This window comes from Tripterygium wilfordii, chromosome 4, assembly GCF_013401445.1.
Source record: "Tripterygium wilfordii isolate XIE 37 chromosome 4, ASM1340144v1, whole genome shotgun sequence".
Lineage (NCBI taxonomy): Eukaryota > Viridiplantae > Streptophyta > Magnoliopsida > Celastrales > Celastraceae > Tripterygium > Tripterygium wilfordii.
The window spans coordinates 5,895,213-5,912,003 of NC_052235.1; the positions used below are offsets into that span (position 1 = coordinate 5,895,213).

General features: G+C 40.0%; 4 protein-coding genes across 9 annotated transcripts; 2 read left to right on the top strand and 2 right to left on the bottom strand.

Annotated features, from left to right (window-relative positions):
* Positions 1-59: 59 nt before the first annotated feature.
* LOC119996691 (transmembrane protein 230-like) lies at positions 60-2,835 on the bottom strand. Its single transcript, XM_038843415.1, has 3 exons — positions 2,719-2,835; positions 1,831-2,159; positions 60-381 (listed from the first exon to the last, which is right to left on the bottom strand). The coding sequence occupies exons 2-3, from the start codon at positions 2,093-2,095 to the stop codon at positions 302-304; spliced, it is 345 nt and encodes a 114-aa protein (XP_038699343.1). The 5' UTR covers positions 2,096-2,159; positions 2,719-2,835; the 3' UTR covers positions 60-301.
* A 511-nt stretch (positions 2,836-3,346) lies between these two features.
* Positions 3,347-9,845, top strand: LOC119996659 (ARF guanine-nucleotide exchange factor GNOM-like). Of its 3 annotated transcripts, none has more exons than XM_038843373.1 (3): positions 3,347-3,496; positions 4,581-5,373; positions 5,877-9,845. In XM_038843373.1, the coding sequence occupies exons 2-3, from the start codon at positions 4,651-4,653 to the stop codon at positions 9,525-9,527; spliced, it is 4,374 nt and encodes a 1,457-aa protein (XP_038699301.1). In that variant the 5' UTR covers positions 3,347-3,496; positions 4,581-4,650; the 3' UTR covers positions 9,528-9,845. The 3 variants fall into 3 exon arrangements, with proteins under 3 accessions (XP_038699301.1, XP_038699302.1, XP_038699303.1); XM_038843374.1 differs by having other exon boundaries at positions 3,355-3,496; positions 4,560-5,373; XM_038843375.1 differs by lacking the exon at positions 3,347-3,496 and having other exon boundaries at positions 4,557-5,373.
* Positions 9,846-10,165: 320 nt separating this feature from the next.
* Positions 10,166-13,655, top strand: LOC119996665 (pentatricopeptide repeat-containing protein At5g15340, mitochondrial-like). Its single transcript, XM_038843384.1, has 2 exons — positions 10,166-12,569; positions 13,520-13,655. Exon 1 carries the CDS (start codon positions 10,201-10,203, stop codon positions 11,842-11,844), a length of 1,644 nt encoding a protein of 547 aa, XP_038699312.1. The 5' UTR covers positions 10,166-10,200; the 3' UTR covers positions 11,845-12,569; positions 13,520-13,655.
* Positions 12,974-16,663, bottom strand: LOC119996684. Of its 4 annotated transcripts, none has more exons than XM_038843403.1 (6): positions 15,975-16,663; positions 14,787-15,681; positions 14,583-14,669; positions 13,788-13,937; positions 13,488-13,685; positions 12,974-13,365 (listed from the first exon to the last, which is right to left on the bottom strand). In XM_038843403.1, exons 2-6 carry the CDS (start codon positions 14,985-14,987, stop codon positions 13,261-13,263), a joined length of 741 nt encoding a protein of 246 aa, XP_038699331.1. In that variant the 5' UTR covers positions 14,988-15,681; positions 15,975-16,663; the 3' UTR covers positions 12,974-13,260. The 4 variants fall into 4 exon arrangements, with proteins under 4 accessions (XP_038699331.1, XP_038699333.1, XP_038699330.1 ...); XM_038843405.1 differs by having other exon boundaries at positions 13,201-13,365; positions 13,574-13,685; XM_038843402.1 differs by having other exon boundaries at positions 13,201-13,365; positions 13,415-13,685.
* Positions 16,664-16,791: the final 128 nt, after the last annotated feature.

Consider the following 16,791-nt stretch of genomic DNA (forward strand, 5'->3'; position numbering starts at 1 on the left):
CTATTAAGGCTAAATAAATAAATAATTAAATAATAATGCTCAATTTAAAGGAAAAAAAGAGAGAGAAAAAGATCTAAAAGTTTGTGTTCCACTGTCTTGATGAGTCAGGTTGTGCTGGCTCTGGACAAGAGACCAATTTTTATACAAAATCAAGATTGAATTAACAACAAAACAAATTACAAGTGTATGTCCTAAACAACAAAAAAGGGATTCTAAGACACTGTTGTTTGAAGCAGCAAGCAGAAACTAATGAGAGTCAAAAAGGCAATATTATCATGAGAAACAAACAACATATGTAGGACTAGTAATCAGGAATCGAAGCGAAGCGATATCCTTTGGCTCCTCTCCATGAATAGTATGCTATCCGAGTCTCGTAAAACCCTGCAGACACAAGAACAGATCAATAAACTCGTAGATTTTTCGGAATAAATGGGTAAAACACAATGCTACGTCGTTATTATATGCAGAACAAGGATCCCATGTAAGCATAGATTTAGTGTTCTTTATGCGAAAGATGAAATTATGTAAGAATAACGTGTTCTGATGAAGATCAACAGCTGTTTTGAAACTGTACCAGAGAGCTGTAAATAGCATTAGTGAACAGAAATTAACGCCTAAGTTAAGGTCAAAAGGACACAAGGCTCCTGCAGTGTTAGGGAAGGATAAATTATGTGAAGCCTTGCCCAATTGCCCACCAGATTATGGACCTTACGGAAACCTTAAGCCTAACCACCAGATTGCTTAAGGATTCCCAATTTCCCATTGTGCTGTAGTTACAGCTTTTGCCGGTATCAATATATGCAGCAATTTTGTTCCTGAGGCACTTCTAACCCAACAGAGATCAGTAATGCCACGAGTCAGGTCCAACAGATCTTTTGTTCAAAGACAATGCAGTAGTATACGATTAACTGTTTCCTCTTCCTTTTCACAAAGAGTGCCGCTATTTGGCATCACAATGCCTCTTCTTCAAAGAACTGAGACTCTTCTCCCAAACGGCTTCCTAAGCAAAAACTACCAATTTTGTAAGTATTTTAGGCTTCCAGATTGATGTCCAAGAAGACTCTATAGTCTATTTCCTTCTCTCTCTCTTCTTGTACTCGAGGATATTACAAATTTACAACAATCTTTTACTTTATAAACTCCATCCTTGCGACCTTACATCAGAGGATCATCCAATTCAACATTTGGGAGGTGCTTGTTAAGTATGGTTTGCAATTCAACATTTGGGAGGTGCTTGTTAAGTATGGTTTGCAATTCAACATTTGGGAGGTGCTTGTTAAGTATGGTTTGCAATTCAACATTTGGGAGGTGCTTGTTAAGTATGGTTTGCATCACGGTATTTAAATCTCATCAGTGCTGTGCGTTCTCTCAAAAGTTTTTAATACCTTAAAGGAAATTCTTGGGCGAATTCCTCAACGCCATGCAGCACTCCTTCAAAACCTTAAACCAACTTTCTTGAACCAGAACTGAAGTTTACCTCTAATTCTTCTACTTTCAATTACTATTATCTTGATAATATTCCTGTCCGAAAAACCTTCCCTGCCTATTCTTTTCCATTTAATCAACAAAATGTTGACATTACCAAAATTGACAAAAGCATGTCTCCAGCAAAAGATATCTTCTCAACTTTCAAAACCTATGATTCTGATTAATGAATGAATCAGCAAAATCCCCCAAAACAAATCAGAAATTCAAGAAACAAATGAATACAACAATATCTTCTCATGGTCTAAAGAGGGCGCATATGCCACATAGAGAATTGCTTTGGCAGGTTTATTTTCACAAACAGCAGGTAGACATAATTAAGAGAAAGGTGAGCTTATGTTATACCTGGAAGGAATGCAAGAAATCCAAGGGCCAAAAGACCATAAGCCTGGGACGTTTCTCCTCCCATGTGTCCAGTGAAGATGAAGGCGGCCAGAAAGAGAAGCATTGATCCTAGGGCAAGCAGAAAGAACGCGAGGGCAATGGATTTCCAAGGGATTTTATCATGGGCTCTGGGCGAGTAGTCGAACCGAGGGTCAAATGCTTTCCCACGATTATCATCATCATCAATAGCAAGAGGGCTATAACGAACCTGCCGCTTGGTTGCCATATATCCAAGTTATCCCCTCAGGATTTGTACAAAACCGGGAAACAACCTTTACGCCGAAAGTACACTGGCAACCACCATGACATAAAATACAAACTCAGAGCTAAATCAAACAAAAACCCATGAACTAAAACAACAAGAAACGTTCGGAATAGCTACAATAAATTTGAGAGAAATGAGATGAATACAGATCAAGTAATTGAGTGCCAGAAACAAATATATCAAATGCACAAAAGTCACTTGCCCTTTCAAAAAAATGAAAATTTCATAGATTTTCATGGCAATGCTAATGCTATTACGGTATTACGGACAGCAAGACCTATCATATCTATACATGAATCTAAAGCAACTTACTTGTACTACTTTCTTCTCTCAATTTGTTGATTATTACATTTTCAAGTGAAAGATTCAATCTTTTGAGGTGAATTCAGGATTGAGCTAACAAATTCTCGCAGAATAAAATTCATTTGAATTGACAATTAGAACAGGCTCGACAAGCAACCAATTACCGCAACCCCACACCCAGAAACGCATTCAAACCCATCAAGAACCAGTCACCACCCACCCCAAAAAATCCCAAATCTCTAACAGACACCAACGCTACAAACATCAAGCCGAGAAAATACCTGGGCGAAAACGAAAAGTGGAGATCAATCGCACCGCAGAGACCCGATGAAAGCACTAATACAGAGAAAAGATCGAATGAGAGAGAAGGAATTTTGGTGGAAAGAATCTCCGATTGTTGATTATGTATGGTTAAGCAAGACAACATCGTTGGACCAAGCTCAGTCGCGGCGTGCTTCTTTGACTATGGAATAGTCAAAAAAGGCTCTAATATCTGGACCGTTTATTATGCATGGATCAGTTTTCCACAAGGCCCAAGCCATTGGTTGGGCCAACTTATCAATCACATTATCAGAAGGGAGCCGATATTTGCACAAAGATTTTGACCCAAGACACACATTTTTAAAAAAAAATTTAAATTTGTTAAATTATTCTTATATGAAATTACTTTAAAACACCTTCAATTTTTACACCCATACTTTTTTCTATATCATTCTCAACTTATTTTGTAATAATAATTAATTGACCTGTATGAGTGTTTGTTTTTTTTTTTTTAATAGAAGTGGGAATAAATCTAAAAAAAATAAATTAATTAAAGTATTAAACCCAAGTGAAGGCCCATGGCTATGTCCGTCAGAAAGAAACATTTGGGCCAGCAAACCCGCATAGAAATTCTCTGCCCCAAACTCAAAAAGTCAAAAGATCAAATGGGAAATACAGCACCAGAACCAGAAGAGAGTCAAGGGACTCCATTTCCAGTCCGTACTCATGCCAGGAAACTCCAAACTCAGTCCCCTCACGTGATCCAAGAAACTGAATTCCGACGCCAAAGCCTCCAAGGTTAGATCTTCTTTTGTTTCGGTGTTCTTCCCCTTTCACTGAATATGATTCGATCTAGTTTATTAAATTCGAATTTATTGGTGTTTTGTGTATCTTTTGAGTCGGTTAACACAGTTATGCCTGAATAGCGTGAGCTGGAAGGAGGAATCGAATTATTTTATAATGTAGGCAGCTGCAGTAGTTGCTCATTGGATCGTGATTTACAAGTTTTAAGATGCGATGGATTTGAATGAATTACATGTCTGGCTTGAAATTTTGCTTTACTTTTTTGAATCAGGAAATGTAAAATTGGAGTTTGGTGGTATTATTTTGTCAGAATTCGGTGGTTTAAAGTGTTGACTGCTTAATTATCAGTCGACTGGGTTAGTGTATTAAACTATTCATTCTTTGAACTCATGAAGGCTTTAGAATCAACTGTGCGGTATCATCTCTGCGGATCCTTTTGCGACTTTGCCTATCTATATCATATTGCAGCAGCCATGCCTCTTTCACTGTATGCTAAAATATTCTCTTGTTTCATCACAAGTCATCTTCACCATTCAAAGTAGAGGAACCCATGAATGCAAATACAAAGACCAGCCATCTTGTAACACACTGCATCACAGGGTTCCACATACAGCTTAAAACAAAATGCATATGACAAACCAGTTTTCAGTGGGGCCATCTGAAACTGCACCAATGATTAGTGTGTCATATCTATCATCAGTTTATCAAACTTGCAAATGTGTTAAATGTAATGATTGATTCTGCATGACATTGTTTGTGAAGACAACAAGCCCTAATGTGGCATATGTTCGATCCACCTTGAACTCAGTTTTGTGGTCTTAAATTGTGGAAACAATTTTTTTTGCACAATGTAGGTGTAAAAGCTGTGTACATTTTTCCTAACTCATGATGGCAAAAGTCTTGTGCGCAGGGTTATTCTTTTTTCATGGAATTGTTTGCTTTGTGATAATACGAGTCCATATATTAATAATTTTTCTTATGTCATCTGTTATCGGTATTTTAATATATATCATGAATTTATTTTATATTGAGAAGTATCAGCTGCTGCTAATTGCAGCAAATGATATGATTTGACCAGGTACTAGAGACTAGCTTGTTTCATCGAGGCTTCATGGTCCAGCTATAATCTACAATAAATTGGGGTGGACATGGGGCACTTAAATCCACAAGGAACCAATGCATTTCCTGAAGACCTCATGGACAGTCACGTTAGGTTTTCGCAAGGTGCTTTAGCATGTATGATTAATTCTGAAATTGGTGCAGTTTTGGCCGTGATGCGGAGAAATGTCAGATGGGGTGTTCACTATGTGTCTGATGATGATCAGTTAGAGCACTCTCTCGTCCATTCCTTGAAAGAATTACGGAAACAAATTTTCTCATGGCATAGTCAGTGGCATAATATAAACCCTGCTCTTTACCTCCAACCGTTTTTAGATGTCATTCAGTCTGATGAAACTGGTGCACCAATCACGGGTGTTGCTTTGTCATCCATTTACAAAATATTAACGCTCGACATACTTGATTTTAATACTGTGAATGTGGGAGAGGTTATGTATCTGATAGTTGATGCTGTTACTAGCTGTCGGTTTGAGGTAACTGATCCAGGCTCTGAAGAAGTGGTGTTGATGATACTCCAGGTTCTTCTAGCCTGCATGAAAAGCAAGGCATCAGTTAAGTTGAGCAATCAACATGTATGCAATATAATAAACACATGCTTTCGTGTGGTTCATCAAGCCAGCTCCAAAGGCGAGTTGTTGCAGCGGATAGCACGACACACAATGCATGAATTGGTTAGATGTATTTTCTCTCACCTACCTGATGTCAGCAGCGAGGGACTGGCTAATGGAAGCAGCTCATATTGTTGTGAAGAGGTAGTTTATTTTTTTGAAAGTTATGTCTTTACTAGTATAATTTCTCGAACTGTCATCATCAGCTGTATCATCATCAAAGCCTTGATCACAAACAGCGTTAAGGTTGGCATTTTTTCAAACCATAGATTATATTTGTTCTGGAAAATATCACCTACCTTATGAAATAGAGATAGGAAATAAACATGTGGAAAGGATTGGGTGCCAAGCCCAAGTTTGTGAATTGTATGTGACAATAGTTTCATCAATGTTGACGCGTGTGTGAGAGAGAGAATGCAAGCAGTATATCAAAAGGTATCCAGAAGGCTACTGAGACAAATGGTAGTCTGTCAAGGCGAGTTAGTTTTTTTGGGTCCGCAGTTGAGAGATTTTTAAGCGAATTTTTACTATCATTTGGTGATGGGTGGTCTATGAGTTAGCCTATGATAAATGTTGCCTACTCGGACCAACAGATTTGTTTATTTATATATTCTTTTTGGTCACATGAGGTTTTCATTCCTTTTCAGGTGGATCCACCCAACAATGATAGCACTGGTGTAGGTAAACAACTGGAAAATGGCAATGTCAATGTTAAATACGATAGTCAACAATCCAGAGAAAATGATTCAGGAACTTTAGTAGATATGCTATCAAGTGAGAAAGATGACGCATATAAGATTGAGACTGCTAATGGGTTTCAGGCTGATCAGAATGATGAAAAACTTATGGCGGAGCCCTTTGGGGTGCCATGCATGGTGGAAATATTGCATTTTCTTTGTTCTCTGCTTAATGTTGTTGAGCATATTGATATTGGTTCTAAATCAAATCCTATAGCATATGATGAAGATGTTCCACTGTTTGCATTGGGCTTGATTAATGCGGCTATTGAACTGGGTGGTCCTTCATTTAATAGACATCCTAAGTTATTGTCCTTAATTCAAGATCAATTATTTCGTCATCTAATGAAGTTTGGTATGTCAATGAGCCCATTAATTCTTTCGATGGTATGTAGCACCGTTCTCAATCTATATCAGCATTTGCGCACTGAGCTCAAGGTACAGCTTGAAGCTTTCATTTCATATGTGCTTTTGAGGATCGCAGAAAGCAAGCATGGATCTTTCTACCAGAGGCAGGAGGTTGCTATGGAGGCATTGGTTGACCTCTGCAGGCAGAAGACTTTCATATCTGAGATGTTTGCGAATTTTGATTGTGACATAGCTGGATGTAATGTTTTTGAGGACCTTGCTAGCCTGTTATCGAAAAATGCTTTTCCGGTGAATGAACCTCTTTCTGCTATGCATATTCTTGCTTTGGATGGTCTCATAGCCATTATTAAGGGTATTGCAGAAAGGATAGGCCAAGAATCACCCCCCACAGAAAAGCCTTCAACTAACAATGAGGAATATAAGGCATTCTGGACAATGACATGTGAGAACTATCATGACCCTTATACATGGGTTCCATTTGTTCGCAAGATGAAGTACACGAAAAGAAGACTAGCAGTTGGAGCTGATCACTTTAACCGGGATCCAAAGAAAGGTCTAGAATTTCTCCAAGGAATTAATCTGTTACCTGACAAACTTGATCCTTATAGTGTGGCATCTGTCTTCAGATATACAGCTGGTTTAGATAAGAACCTCATCGGAGATTTTCTGGGAAATCATGATGACTTTTGCGTCAAGGTGCTTCATGAATTTGCTTGCACTTTTGATTTCCACGGGATGAGTTTAGACACAGCATTGCGACTTTTTGTGGGAACTTTCAGATTGCCAGGTGAATCCCAGAAGATACAGAGGGTACTTGAAGCATTTGCTGAAAGATATTATGAACAATCCCCCCATATATTGAGTAACAAAGATGCTGCTCTCTTGTTGTCTTATTCACTTATACTGCTGAACACAGATCAACATAATGTACAGGTCAAGAAAAAGATGACTGAAGAAGACTTTATTCGCAACAATCGGCGCATTAACGGAGGAAATGATCTTCCTCGAGAGTACCTTTCAGAGCTTTACCAGTCAATTTGTGAGAATGAAATTCAAATGATCCCAGAGCAAGGTACTGGTTTTCCAGCAATGACACCAAGCCGTTGGATTAATGTGATGCATAAATCCCAAAATACCACTCCTTACATAGTCTCGGATTTTATAGCTCTCCTTGACTATGACATGTTTGCTATCTTGTCCGGTCCTACGATAGCTGCTATGTCCGTGGTTTTTGATCAAGCAGAGCATGAAGATGTTTTACAAACATGTACTGATGGATTTTTGGCCATTGCCAAAATTTCTGCTCACTATCGTTCTGGTGATGTGTTGGATGATCTGGTCGTGTCTCTTTGTAAGTTCACAAATTTCTTGACCCCATTATCTGTTGATGATGCAATTCTTGCATTTGGGGATGATACTAAAGCCAGAAAGGCAACCAGCACGGTTTTCACCATAGCAAACAGGTATGGTGATTATATTCGATCTGGCTGGAAAAACATATTGGATTGTGTCATAAGCTTTCACAAGCTTGGCCTTTTACAAGCTCACCTCACCACTACTAGTGATGCAACTGATGATGTGGAGCCATCTGCTGAACTGGAGCGTGCAAAACTCATAAGTTATTTGAAAAGATCACAAACTTCTTCTGTGGCCACTCCTCGGAAGTCATCTGGTCTGATGGGCAGATTTAGCCAGTTTTTATCTTTTGATACGGAGGAACCACAGTTGCAGCCAACCGAGGAACAGCTAGCTGCTCAGCACTGCACTCGTGAGACTATTCAGAGTTGCCATATTGATAGCATATTCATGGAGAGTAAATTTCTACAGGCAGAGTCTTTATTGCAGCTGGTGAGTGCCCTGATCTTGGCTGCAGGTCGTCTCCGCAAGGGAGTTAGCGCAGTGGAAGATGAAAATACTGCAGTTTTCTGTCTGGAGTTGCTGATTGCTATTGCACTGAATAACCGGGATAGAATTATGCTTATCTGGCCAGGTATTTTTGATCACATATCCAATATTGTTCAGTCAACTGTAATGCCTTGCAACCATGTGGAAAAGGCTGTATTTGGACTCCTCAAAATATGCCAGCGACTACTTCCCTATAAGGAAAACCTGACTGAGGAACTTCTCAAGTCACTCCAACTAATCTTAAAACTCGATGCTCGGGTTGCTGATGCTTATTGCGAACCCATAACACATGAAGTTTTGCGTCTCGTAAGAGCAAATGCAACTCATATCAGATCCCATATGGGTTGGCGCACAATCATATCCCTGCTGTCTATCACAGCTAGACATCCAGAAGCATCTGAAGTGGGGTTTGAGGCTCTCGTATTTATTATGTCAGATGGGGCGCACCTGTTGCCATCTAATTATGTTCTTTGCATCGATGCAGCAAGGCAATTTGCTGAGTCTCGTTTAGGGGAGGTTGATAGATCTGTCATTGCCATTGATATGATGGCAACTTCAATTAATTGTCTTGTACGTTGGTCTTCTGAGACCAGAAATAGCATTGGAGAAGAGGCTGCTATGAAAGTCAGTCAAGATCTTGGGGAAATGTGGCTAAGGCTGGTGCAAGCATTGAGGAAAGTGTGTTTAGACCAGAGAGAGGAGGTGAGGAACCAGGCTATTTTAATGTTACAGAGGTCCTTGGCAGGTGTGGATGGGATTCAACTTCCCGCTGTATTGTGGTCCCAATGTTTTGATACAGTGATCTTCACATTGCTCGATAATTTGTTAGAAATTGCAGAGGCCAACTCCCCAAAAGACTACCGTAAAATGGAGTGCACACTTGTTCTAGCCATGAAACTAATGTCAAAATCGTTCTCACAAGTCCTGCAGGATCTATCAAAGCAACCATCTTTTTGTGAACTATGGCTTGGGGTTCTCAATCACATGGAGAAATTTATGAAAGTGAGGTTCCGAGGCAAGCGGGGTGAGAAGATTCATGAATCAGTCCCCGAGCTTCTCAAAAACACATTGCTGGTTATGAAGACAACCGGAATTCTAACGCCAAGCAATGATATTGGTGTGAATAGTTTTTGGCAATTGACTTGGTTGCATGTTAAGAACATATGCCCATCGATGCAATCAGAAGTATTCCCTGATCATGAATTGGAGCATATGCACATAAAAGCCGAAGGAATTCCTGTGCCTGATGGGAGTATGCTTGTTCCTTCCAGTGAGACGGCAGCCTGAGGATAGTTCACTGACCAGCCTGAGATTCAGGGAAGTTCGTGAATAGCCTTCGCGGAGTCCTTTGGGCTTTGGAGATGTTTTCTAACTTCCATGGTGAGCTTCGTAAGATCAGAATTTAGTTGGAAGTTTTGGGTGGTTCTTATTGAGTGGCAATTCTGGTGTTATGCCCATTGACTGGGTTGGGTCCATAAATTTTGTACTGGCTTGTTAGTCGTTGTATTAATCATGAAAACTGCAAGATTAAAGCATATGTATACATGCCATGGCTGCATATTGTACAAATTTCACAATACCATTTTAGGAGGAGATTATTTTGCACTGCTAGACTAAATAAGGAGAACAAAAAACAAGAAGGCACAGACCAAAATGCATGGATGGGGATTAGTTGCCCTCTCGAGTTAACTAAGTATACCTTAAAATTTTTTAAAAACCTCAATCTAATAACACCCCAATTGAGAGATTTATGCATTTGAGTTTATTTAGAATGAGGTATGCTTAAGTAAGAGGTACAAATATTCCTTATAAATGCATGAAAGGCCCAACTAGAAAGGCCCAGTTGATGGTCTATTTTTAGTATTTTATAGGTACGAAGGCCCATTGGGTTTGTGTTTGAATTTTCTTTAGTTTCCTCCAACGGTTCAACCTGTTCGGCTGTTCTATCGACTCCTCTCTTATGAAATGTCCCGTCCAACTGGATCTCCTCTCCTTCACCACCCGCCACTTCCGCTCCCTTCTCCGCACTGCCTCTCTCTCTACTGGAAAGAAGCTCCACGCTGTAGTCATTACCTCCGGCGTCGGAAAAGACCCCAACACGTCCCTTCCCAACGCTTTCCTCCACTTCTATGCTTCATGTGGTGCCTCGAGGTCTGCCCACAACTTGTTCGCTCAAATTCCTCAGACAAACAGAGAGGTTGCTGACTATACCGCTCTCATTACCTGCCTTGCACGCGAAGGGAGAACTAAAGATGCAATTTTTTTATTTTTGGAAATGCGGGAGAGGGTAGCGAGAATCGATGAGGTGGCAATTGTTTGTTTCTTGGGAATTTGCTCTAAGTTGAGTGATGTGGTAATGGGGAGACAAGGGCATGGCTGTCTGGTGAAGATGGGGTTCGGTGGTTGTGTTAAGGTTTGTAATGCTGTCATGGATATGTATGGGAAATGTGGGTTAATGGATGAATTGAGAAGGGTCTTTGAGGATATGGAGGAGAAGAGTGTGGTGACATGGACTGTGCTTTTAAATGGTGCAATGAGATGCGAGGGTGTGGAGAGTGGGAGGATAGTGTTTGATGCAATGCCGGAGAAAAATGTAGTTGCCTGGACTATTATCATTGCAGGTTACGTAGGAAATGGCTTTGTTAGAGAGGCTTTTGTGTTCTTATGCGAAATGGTTTTGCAGCAGGGGTTGGGTTTAAATTATGTATCAATTTGTTCCATTTTATCAGCTTGTGCTCAGTCTGGGGATTTTGCAGTGGGTAGGTGGATTCATGTTTATGCTCTGAAGGACGTAGGGAACAAGATGAATGTCATGGTGGGAACAGCCTTAGTGGACATGTATGCAAAGTGTGGGAAAATAAACATGGCACAGAAAGTATTCGACTTCATGCTGCAAAGGAATGTTGTGACATGGAATACTATGCTGAGTGGGTTAGCAATGCACGGACAAGGTAGTCTTGTGCTGGATATGTTCCAGCGGATGATTAAAGAAGTTGAACCTGATGATTTAACATTTACGGCAGTCTTAAGTGCTTGCAGCCATTCAGGTCTAGTAGATCAAGGTTGGCATTATTTTTATAACCTTCAATCTTTGTATCACATTACACCTAAGATTGAACATTATGCTTGTATGGTGGATCTTTTGGGTCGAGCTGATTGTTTGGACGAAGCAAAGGCTTTAATAAAGAGGATGCCAATGCCTCCTAACGAGGTTGTTATTGGTTCCCTGCTAGGTTCATGCAATGTCCATGGAAAGCTAGAGCTGGGAGAATGCATTTTGCAAGAGTTGGTTGAGATAGATCCTTACAATACAGAATATCACATCCTGGTTTCAAACATTTATGCTTTAGCGGGAAAGCAAGATAAGTCAAATGCCCTCAGGCAAGTACTTAAGAATAGGGGAATGAGAAAGATTCCCGGGATAAGTTCAATACATGTTAATGGCCAACTCCATCAGTTCAGTGCAGGCAATAAGTCACATCCACGAACCCAGGAGATTTACCTCTTGTTGGATGACATGATTCGAAGGTTGAGATTGGCTGGCTATGTCCCTAATACTAGCTCCCAAGTAATTTCCCCTTCCGAGTTTTGCCAACAGCCATGATGCATGAGAAATCATATCAGATTGCAGCATCAAAATTGAATTTCATAGTGCCAAGTGTTGGTGGAGACCACTCTTCCCGAATTTGAAGTAGTTTCTGCTTTCTGGACCTGGCAGAGTGGTGTTCATTCATTGATTTCAATGATTTGGTATCGCTCCCGTGGCCCGCACCGAAACAATGCTTTACCCCTAGATGTCTAGTCAACTGCTGCGCCTCAACACATTTCGGGGAGAAGCAGCTAGCTCTTAGTTTGAGTGGCATTTCACCTCTAACGACAACTCATCCTCTAATTCTTCAACATCAGTTGGTTCGGTTCTCCACTGACAGTGGGAAAGAACTCCTGAAGAAGGTGAACGTAGGAGATTCAAACCTAGCTTCTACTCCTCTTTTAGTAGAGCACACGAGAACAAAAAGCGTATGATATTTAAACCACCGGAGTTCAACAACTGGCGATGTAAGTTTGCAAGATAAATATCACCCCCTCATGAAGTATGTGATTACGGGTCATCCAAATCAGGTCAAGACTTGAAACTGGTGACACCCCTCCTCTGGAATATTCATGTGTCTTGCTGGATAGATGATGCTTCTGCCCCAGGTAGAGAAAGCAGAGTTTTCAACACGACCATTATCAATTTGCCAAGGGGGAAGTCTCCAGAGAGATTTTGATATATGGCAGCCTGGATATAGGTGGTTGATGCTTTCAGTGCGGGAGTTACACAAGACACAGGTATAATCTTGTTTTACTAACCTCATTCTTGCACTGATAATTGATATTGTTGGAATGGCCCCGTTGGGAATTTCCCATAGCAGTAATGTTAATCTCCCATGACCCTGAATTTTCCATATATCTTTCCATTCTCTACTTGTGAAAATGCGTCGATTCTGTGGATTAAATTCAATAGTCACGCAATATACTGATTTCACTGAGGAGTCATTGTCTGATTTCTGCCAAATAAGTTTGTCTCCTGATGCCCATTCTCCCAAAGGAATTTTTTTAACAATGTTTTCCACTGTGGTGGTCAAAGAGAGTGGAGTTTAAGGATATTCCATTGCCTGGGGTTTTCACTCATCAAGTCAGCCACCTTCAGATTTAGGGGAAGGGAGATTTGGAATGGGGAAAAAATCTGCCTGACCTGGAATCCATGGATGGTTCCATACCTCAATTAAAGAACCCAAAAATACCTGCCAACATATTCCTTTAGACAAAACCTCTCATATTGATGAGAGTACCAAATAAAATACAAAATGCTTCAAAGTTCATATCCTAACAATGTCAGATTAAAAAGACTTTTCTATACATCAGAGACACTGATCTTTCTCTACCTCTGTCCATATTCTCTGGCTCCAATCTACTAAGCTTGGATTTAATTGACCATCAGTGATCAGATATTGAAATCCACTTGGTAAATCCATGAAGCTCAATCCTGGAGGTTTTTAGGTCTCGTCCTCTTGAACTCACCATAATCCGCAATCAAACTGCCATTAACTTTATTCTTCATGTTCTCCACCATTCTTGTCAACACCTGTTCATAAAATACCCAGTTATTGATCGCTTAGATAGAACATGCATACACATAGTTTTATCACATATACATATGTAGTTAAAAATCCCATACTGCACATGAAGGGGCTTTAGTGGTCTAACCGACTCCGCAACGCTTCTGCAAACATCTTCAGGAATCAAAGCAAGCACAGGAGGAAGAACAAAGCTTATATTTATCTCCATCAGACCTTTAAGCCTGCTTTGTGCTCCCCGTCTATCCGGATACAAGGCTCCTTTTACACCAAGTGTGAAATGAGCCGGCTCAAGAACCTCGTCCGGTCCACGGAGCTCCCACCTGGTCTGCCAAATAAATGCTTTGTCATAGATTAAGATTACTACCCCCAGACAAATGAATTAAGATATAATCTGTTGATTTGCATTGAGTTTCATTAAGTCACTTACAATGTCCAGCTCGAGAACTTTTGTGATATCAGCAGGTACTTCTGGTGGATAGTCTCTCCCTCCCGATTTGAATCTCAGTCTCATGTCTACTGTTGGCCAGACAGTTCGGAACAAAAAGTTTATAGGCAGCATCTGAATTCTCCACTCTTCCTGCAAAATGTTAGTGCCCAAATATGAGAGAGGGAGCAAGCAAGAGGATTTGCAAGATGTTAGCACCCACACCAAACTTAAAGGTTTATTCACTGTCTCTCGATACTCTAATCAAGTTCTTGCGGATTCATTATTCTCAATACAAGCCAGCTTTGCAAGTTCTTGGGCAGTAATCAAGCTTTGCAATAGCTTTATTTTACAAATGCCATTAAAGTGCCACGAGAACCAATAAATTGCCTCTCAAGACTACTCTGCCACAAACTTGAAGAGAAGTCTAGCCTCCTCTATCAGACTCTCACTCCAGAAGCACTATAGACATTCTGTACCTGACATTTGAGCATATGTCAAAGTAGCCTGAAAATCCTATATGATGAGAAGACAACTTCCGATCATATTTCGTGTACAAATCTATAACCACAGGCCTGATTGGTAACAATGAGACAAAGGCATAAAGGATGTAATATTAGTGCAATGCTGATGGTAAACAGGTAAAGTAGCAAGGTATCCCATCACAAGAGCAGTCCAAGAATTGCGAAATTTTCATCATCTGAATGCACATTCTGTGTTTCCATGGCATTGAATCATGACACTAACTCAAATGAAATACAGAAGTAGTGAGCAATTACAAGTGTAAAAATCAGAAACCTCATTCAGTTGGTGGCTCCCCCTTTTGTCAGGGAAAATCGCTGTGAAGACCCTGGGCTTATCCTCCAAATATTGATCAAATGAAGCCTGCAACAAAGCAGCATCACTCACCGATAGAGCTGTGATTTATTCGGTTTCTATCACTCACTAACCACTAATTAAACATAAACCCAAAAGAAACGGGGGGAAAGGGGCATTGGGTACCCCTGGAGACTCAATGAGAGGGATGTCAGTGGAAATCCTTGAAGAGTATCTGGCAGGTTTCGCTGTCATCTGGTTCTTGACAACTCCATGGCATCTCCACTCTGTCTTCTTTAGCTTCCCCTTCCATTTTTCTCTTGTAAAGTGCCCAGCTTTCAACCCACTATAGTACAGACTAAACGAACCTGCTGTAACTTTACTCATACCCAAAGGTTTTCCACTTTTAATAATGTTCAATCAATCCTCGCTGCAACTAAGAAGAGTAGAAAACAGGGCACTATCATCATACAGAGATCTCATTTGGATCTTTATCCTGTCCAGTTAGCAACTCTACGGATTGGGAGGTGAGCACCACAACTTTTCTAGTTTCTTTTGTTTTTTCTCAACTTTCTGGTGGTTCACATTGATTGGAGGATTCCCACCACTACATTCACAGTAACATCTTTTCCGTAGTAAATTTTTCTTTTACTGTTCTTTACAAATCATAAATATAGTTGTGATCACATTGTTCTTGAGGCTGAAGAGGGCAAGTAACACATCCAATATCCATCCATAGTCCTGCAGAAAATGAAAATCACAACATTTTTTACGATACCTGCGTAACATATCTAGTTTTAGTATGGTAAGTCTGACCCTCGTTAGCATCAAAATGCTCTTGCAGTCACAGAGACAACTCTAGCTGGACCATTAATTCTGCTACCAAGCACATACAGAAAAAGAGGGTTCATGGTAATTTTAAGCAGAATACGGGATCCTCAACGCCATTATCTGTGCCAACCAAGGCCTTTCTGGGTTTGGATCAATAAAAGAATGCATGAGAAACTGTTGAGCTTCTTCATCTACTAATTCTCTAGCCCATGTTACTCTTTTCGATGAGCAACTACCTGGCCCAAAACACCTGCAGTTTTTGATTTGAAGAAGTCAAGCTCATCGCATAATTGTGCCCAAACTTAGGATAGTGGAGACCAGTTATGAGAATTTAGAACATCTCAAACAAGACAAATCACGTCTGAAAAACAGGCAGCTAAAGGAAGAGTAAAGATATCATCTAAACAATGCTGCAGCCAACTCAATGTATTTCAAGGAAAGTAATAGGCATAAAAATTTGATCAACCTATGTGAAAGCCATATTTTAAAGGCATTTTCAATTTATATTCTCTATGTGTAAATGAAGGATCAAGGATGAGATACCTATACTCGTAAAAACAAGCAGTTCTCTCGTTTTCAGTTTTGCCCCAATTATTCCAGCCTAATTGTTTGATACGGGCGCCCAAGATATGTATATTGTGTCCCTCCATTGCCAGTAATCGCACATCTGCATCAAGTTTAAAATTCGTTACAGGAGATACACAAAAAAGCAATGAATGAATTAAATGGAAGGAGAAGTTGAAAACCCAAGAGATTTCTTTGATTGTAACTTGTAACTGATTCCTTTTGTAGGAACCTCAAATAAAAAATCGAGAAAGAAGCTGATACTACAAAACAAATACTTGCCCCACATAATTTTTAAGTCACTAGTTACTGGTAAAGGCAGAAAAGGTCTACGTTTAAAACATGGAATCTTGAACAATACTGCACAAGTACAATTTTGGACTTCAAAGACCATGCTCGCTACTATGATGTGCAGAGATGTCGCTGAAGGAACTATTGAGTGAAATGGGTCTATTTCAGAAAACAATACATCACAAGAAGATTTTTCATATTTCAACTGTAATATGCAGTTGAAATATGAAAGGGAAAAAAAAAAAAAACTGTAATGTGTCCACAATCAACTTTCTATAGCTACTGGAATCTCGATGATCAAGTGATAACATTTCGTTCAGGATATAACCAACAGTGAAATCAAATATCCATTAGGTGTAACGACAAAATTCTGACTGGTGCTCAAGCCTGTGAACATGAGCAAGATGATGTATTGAAACACGGAAAACCCCCTTTTGAGCACGTCATTGCTTTCCCACCAAGCATAAGCTCAATTTTAAATTTTCTTCTCCTTTCTAACAATGAA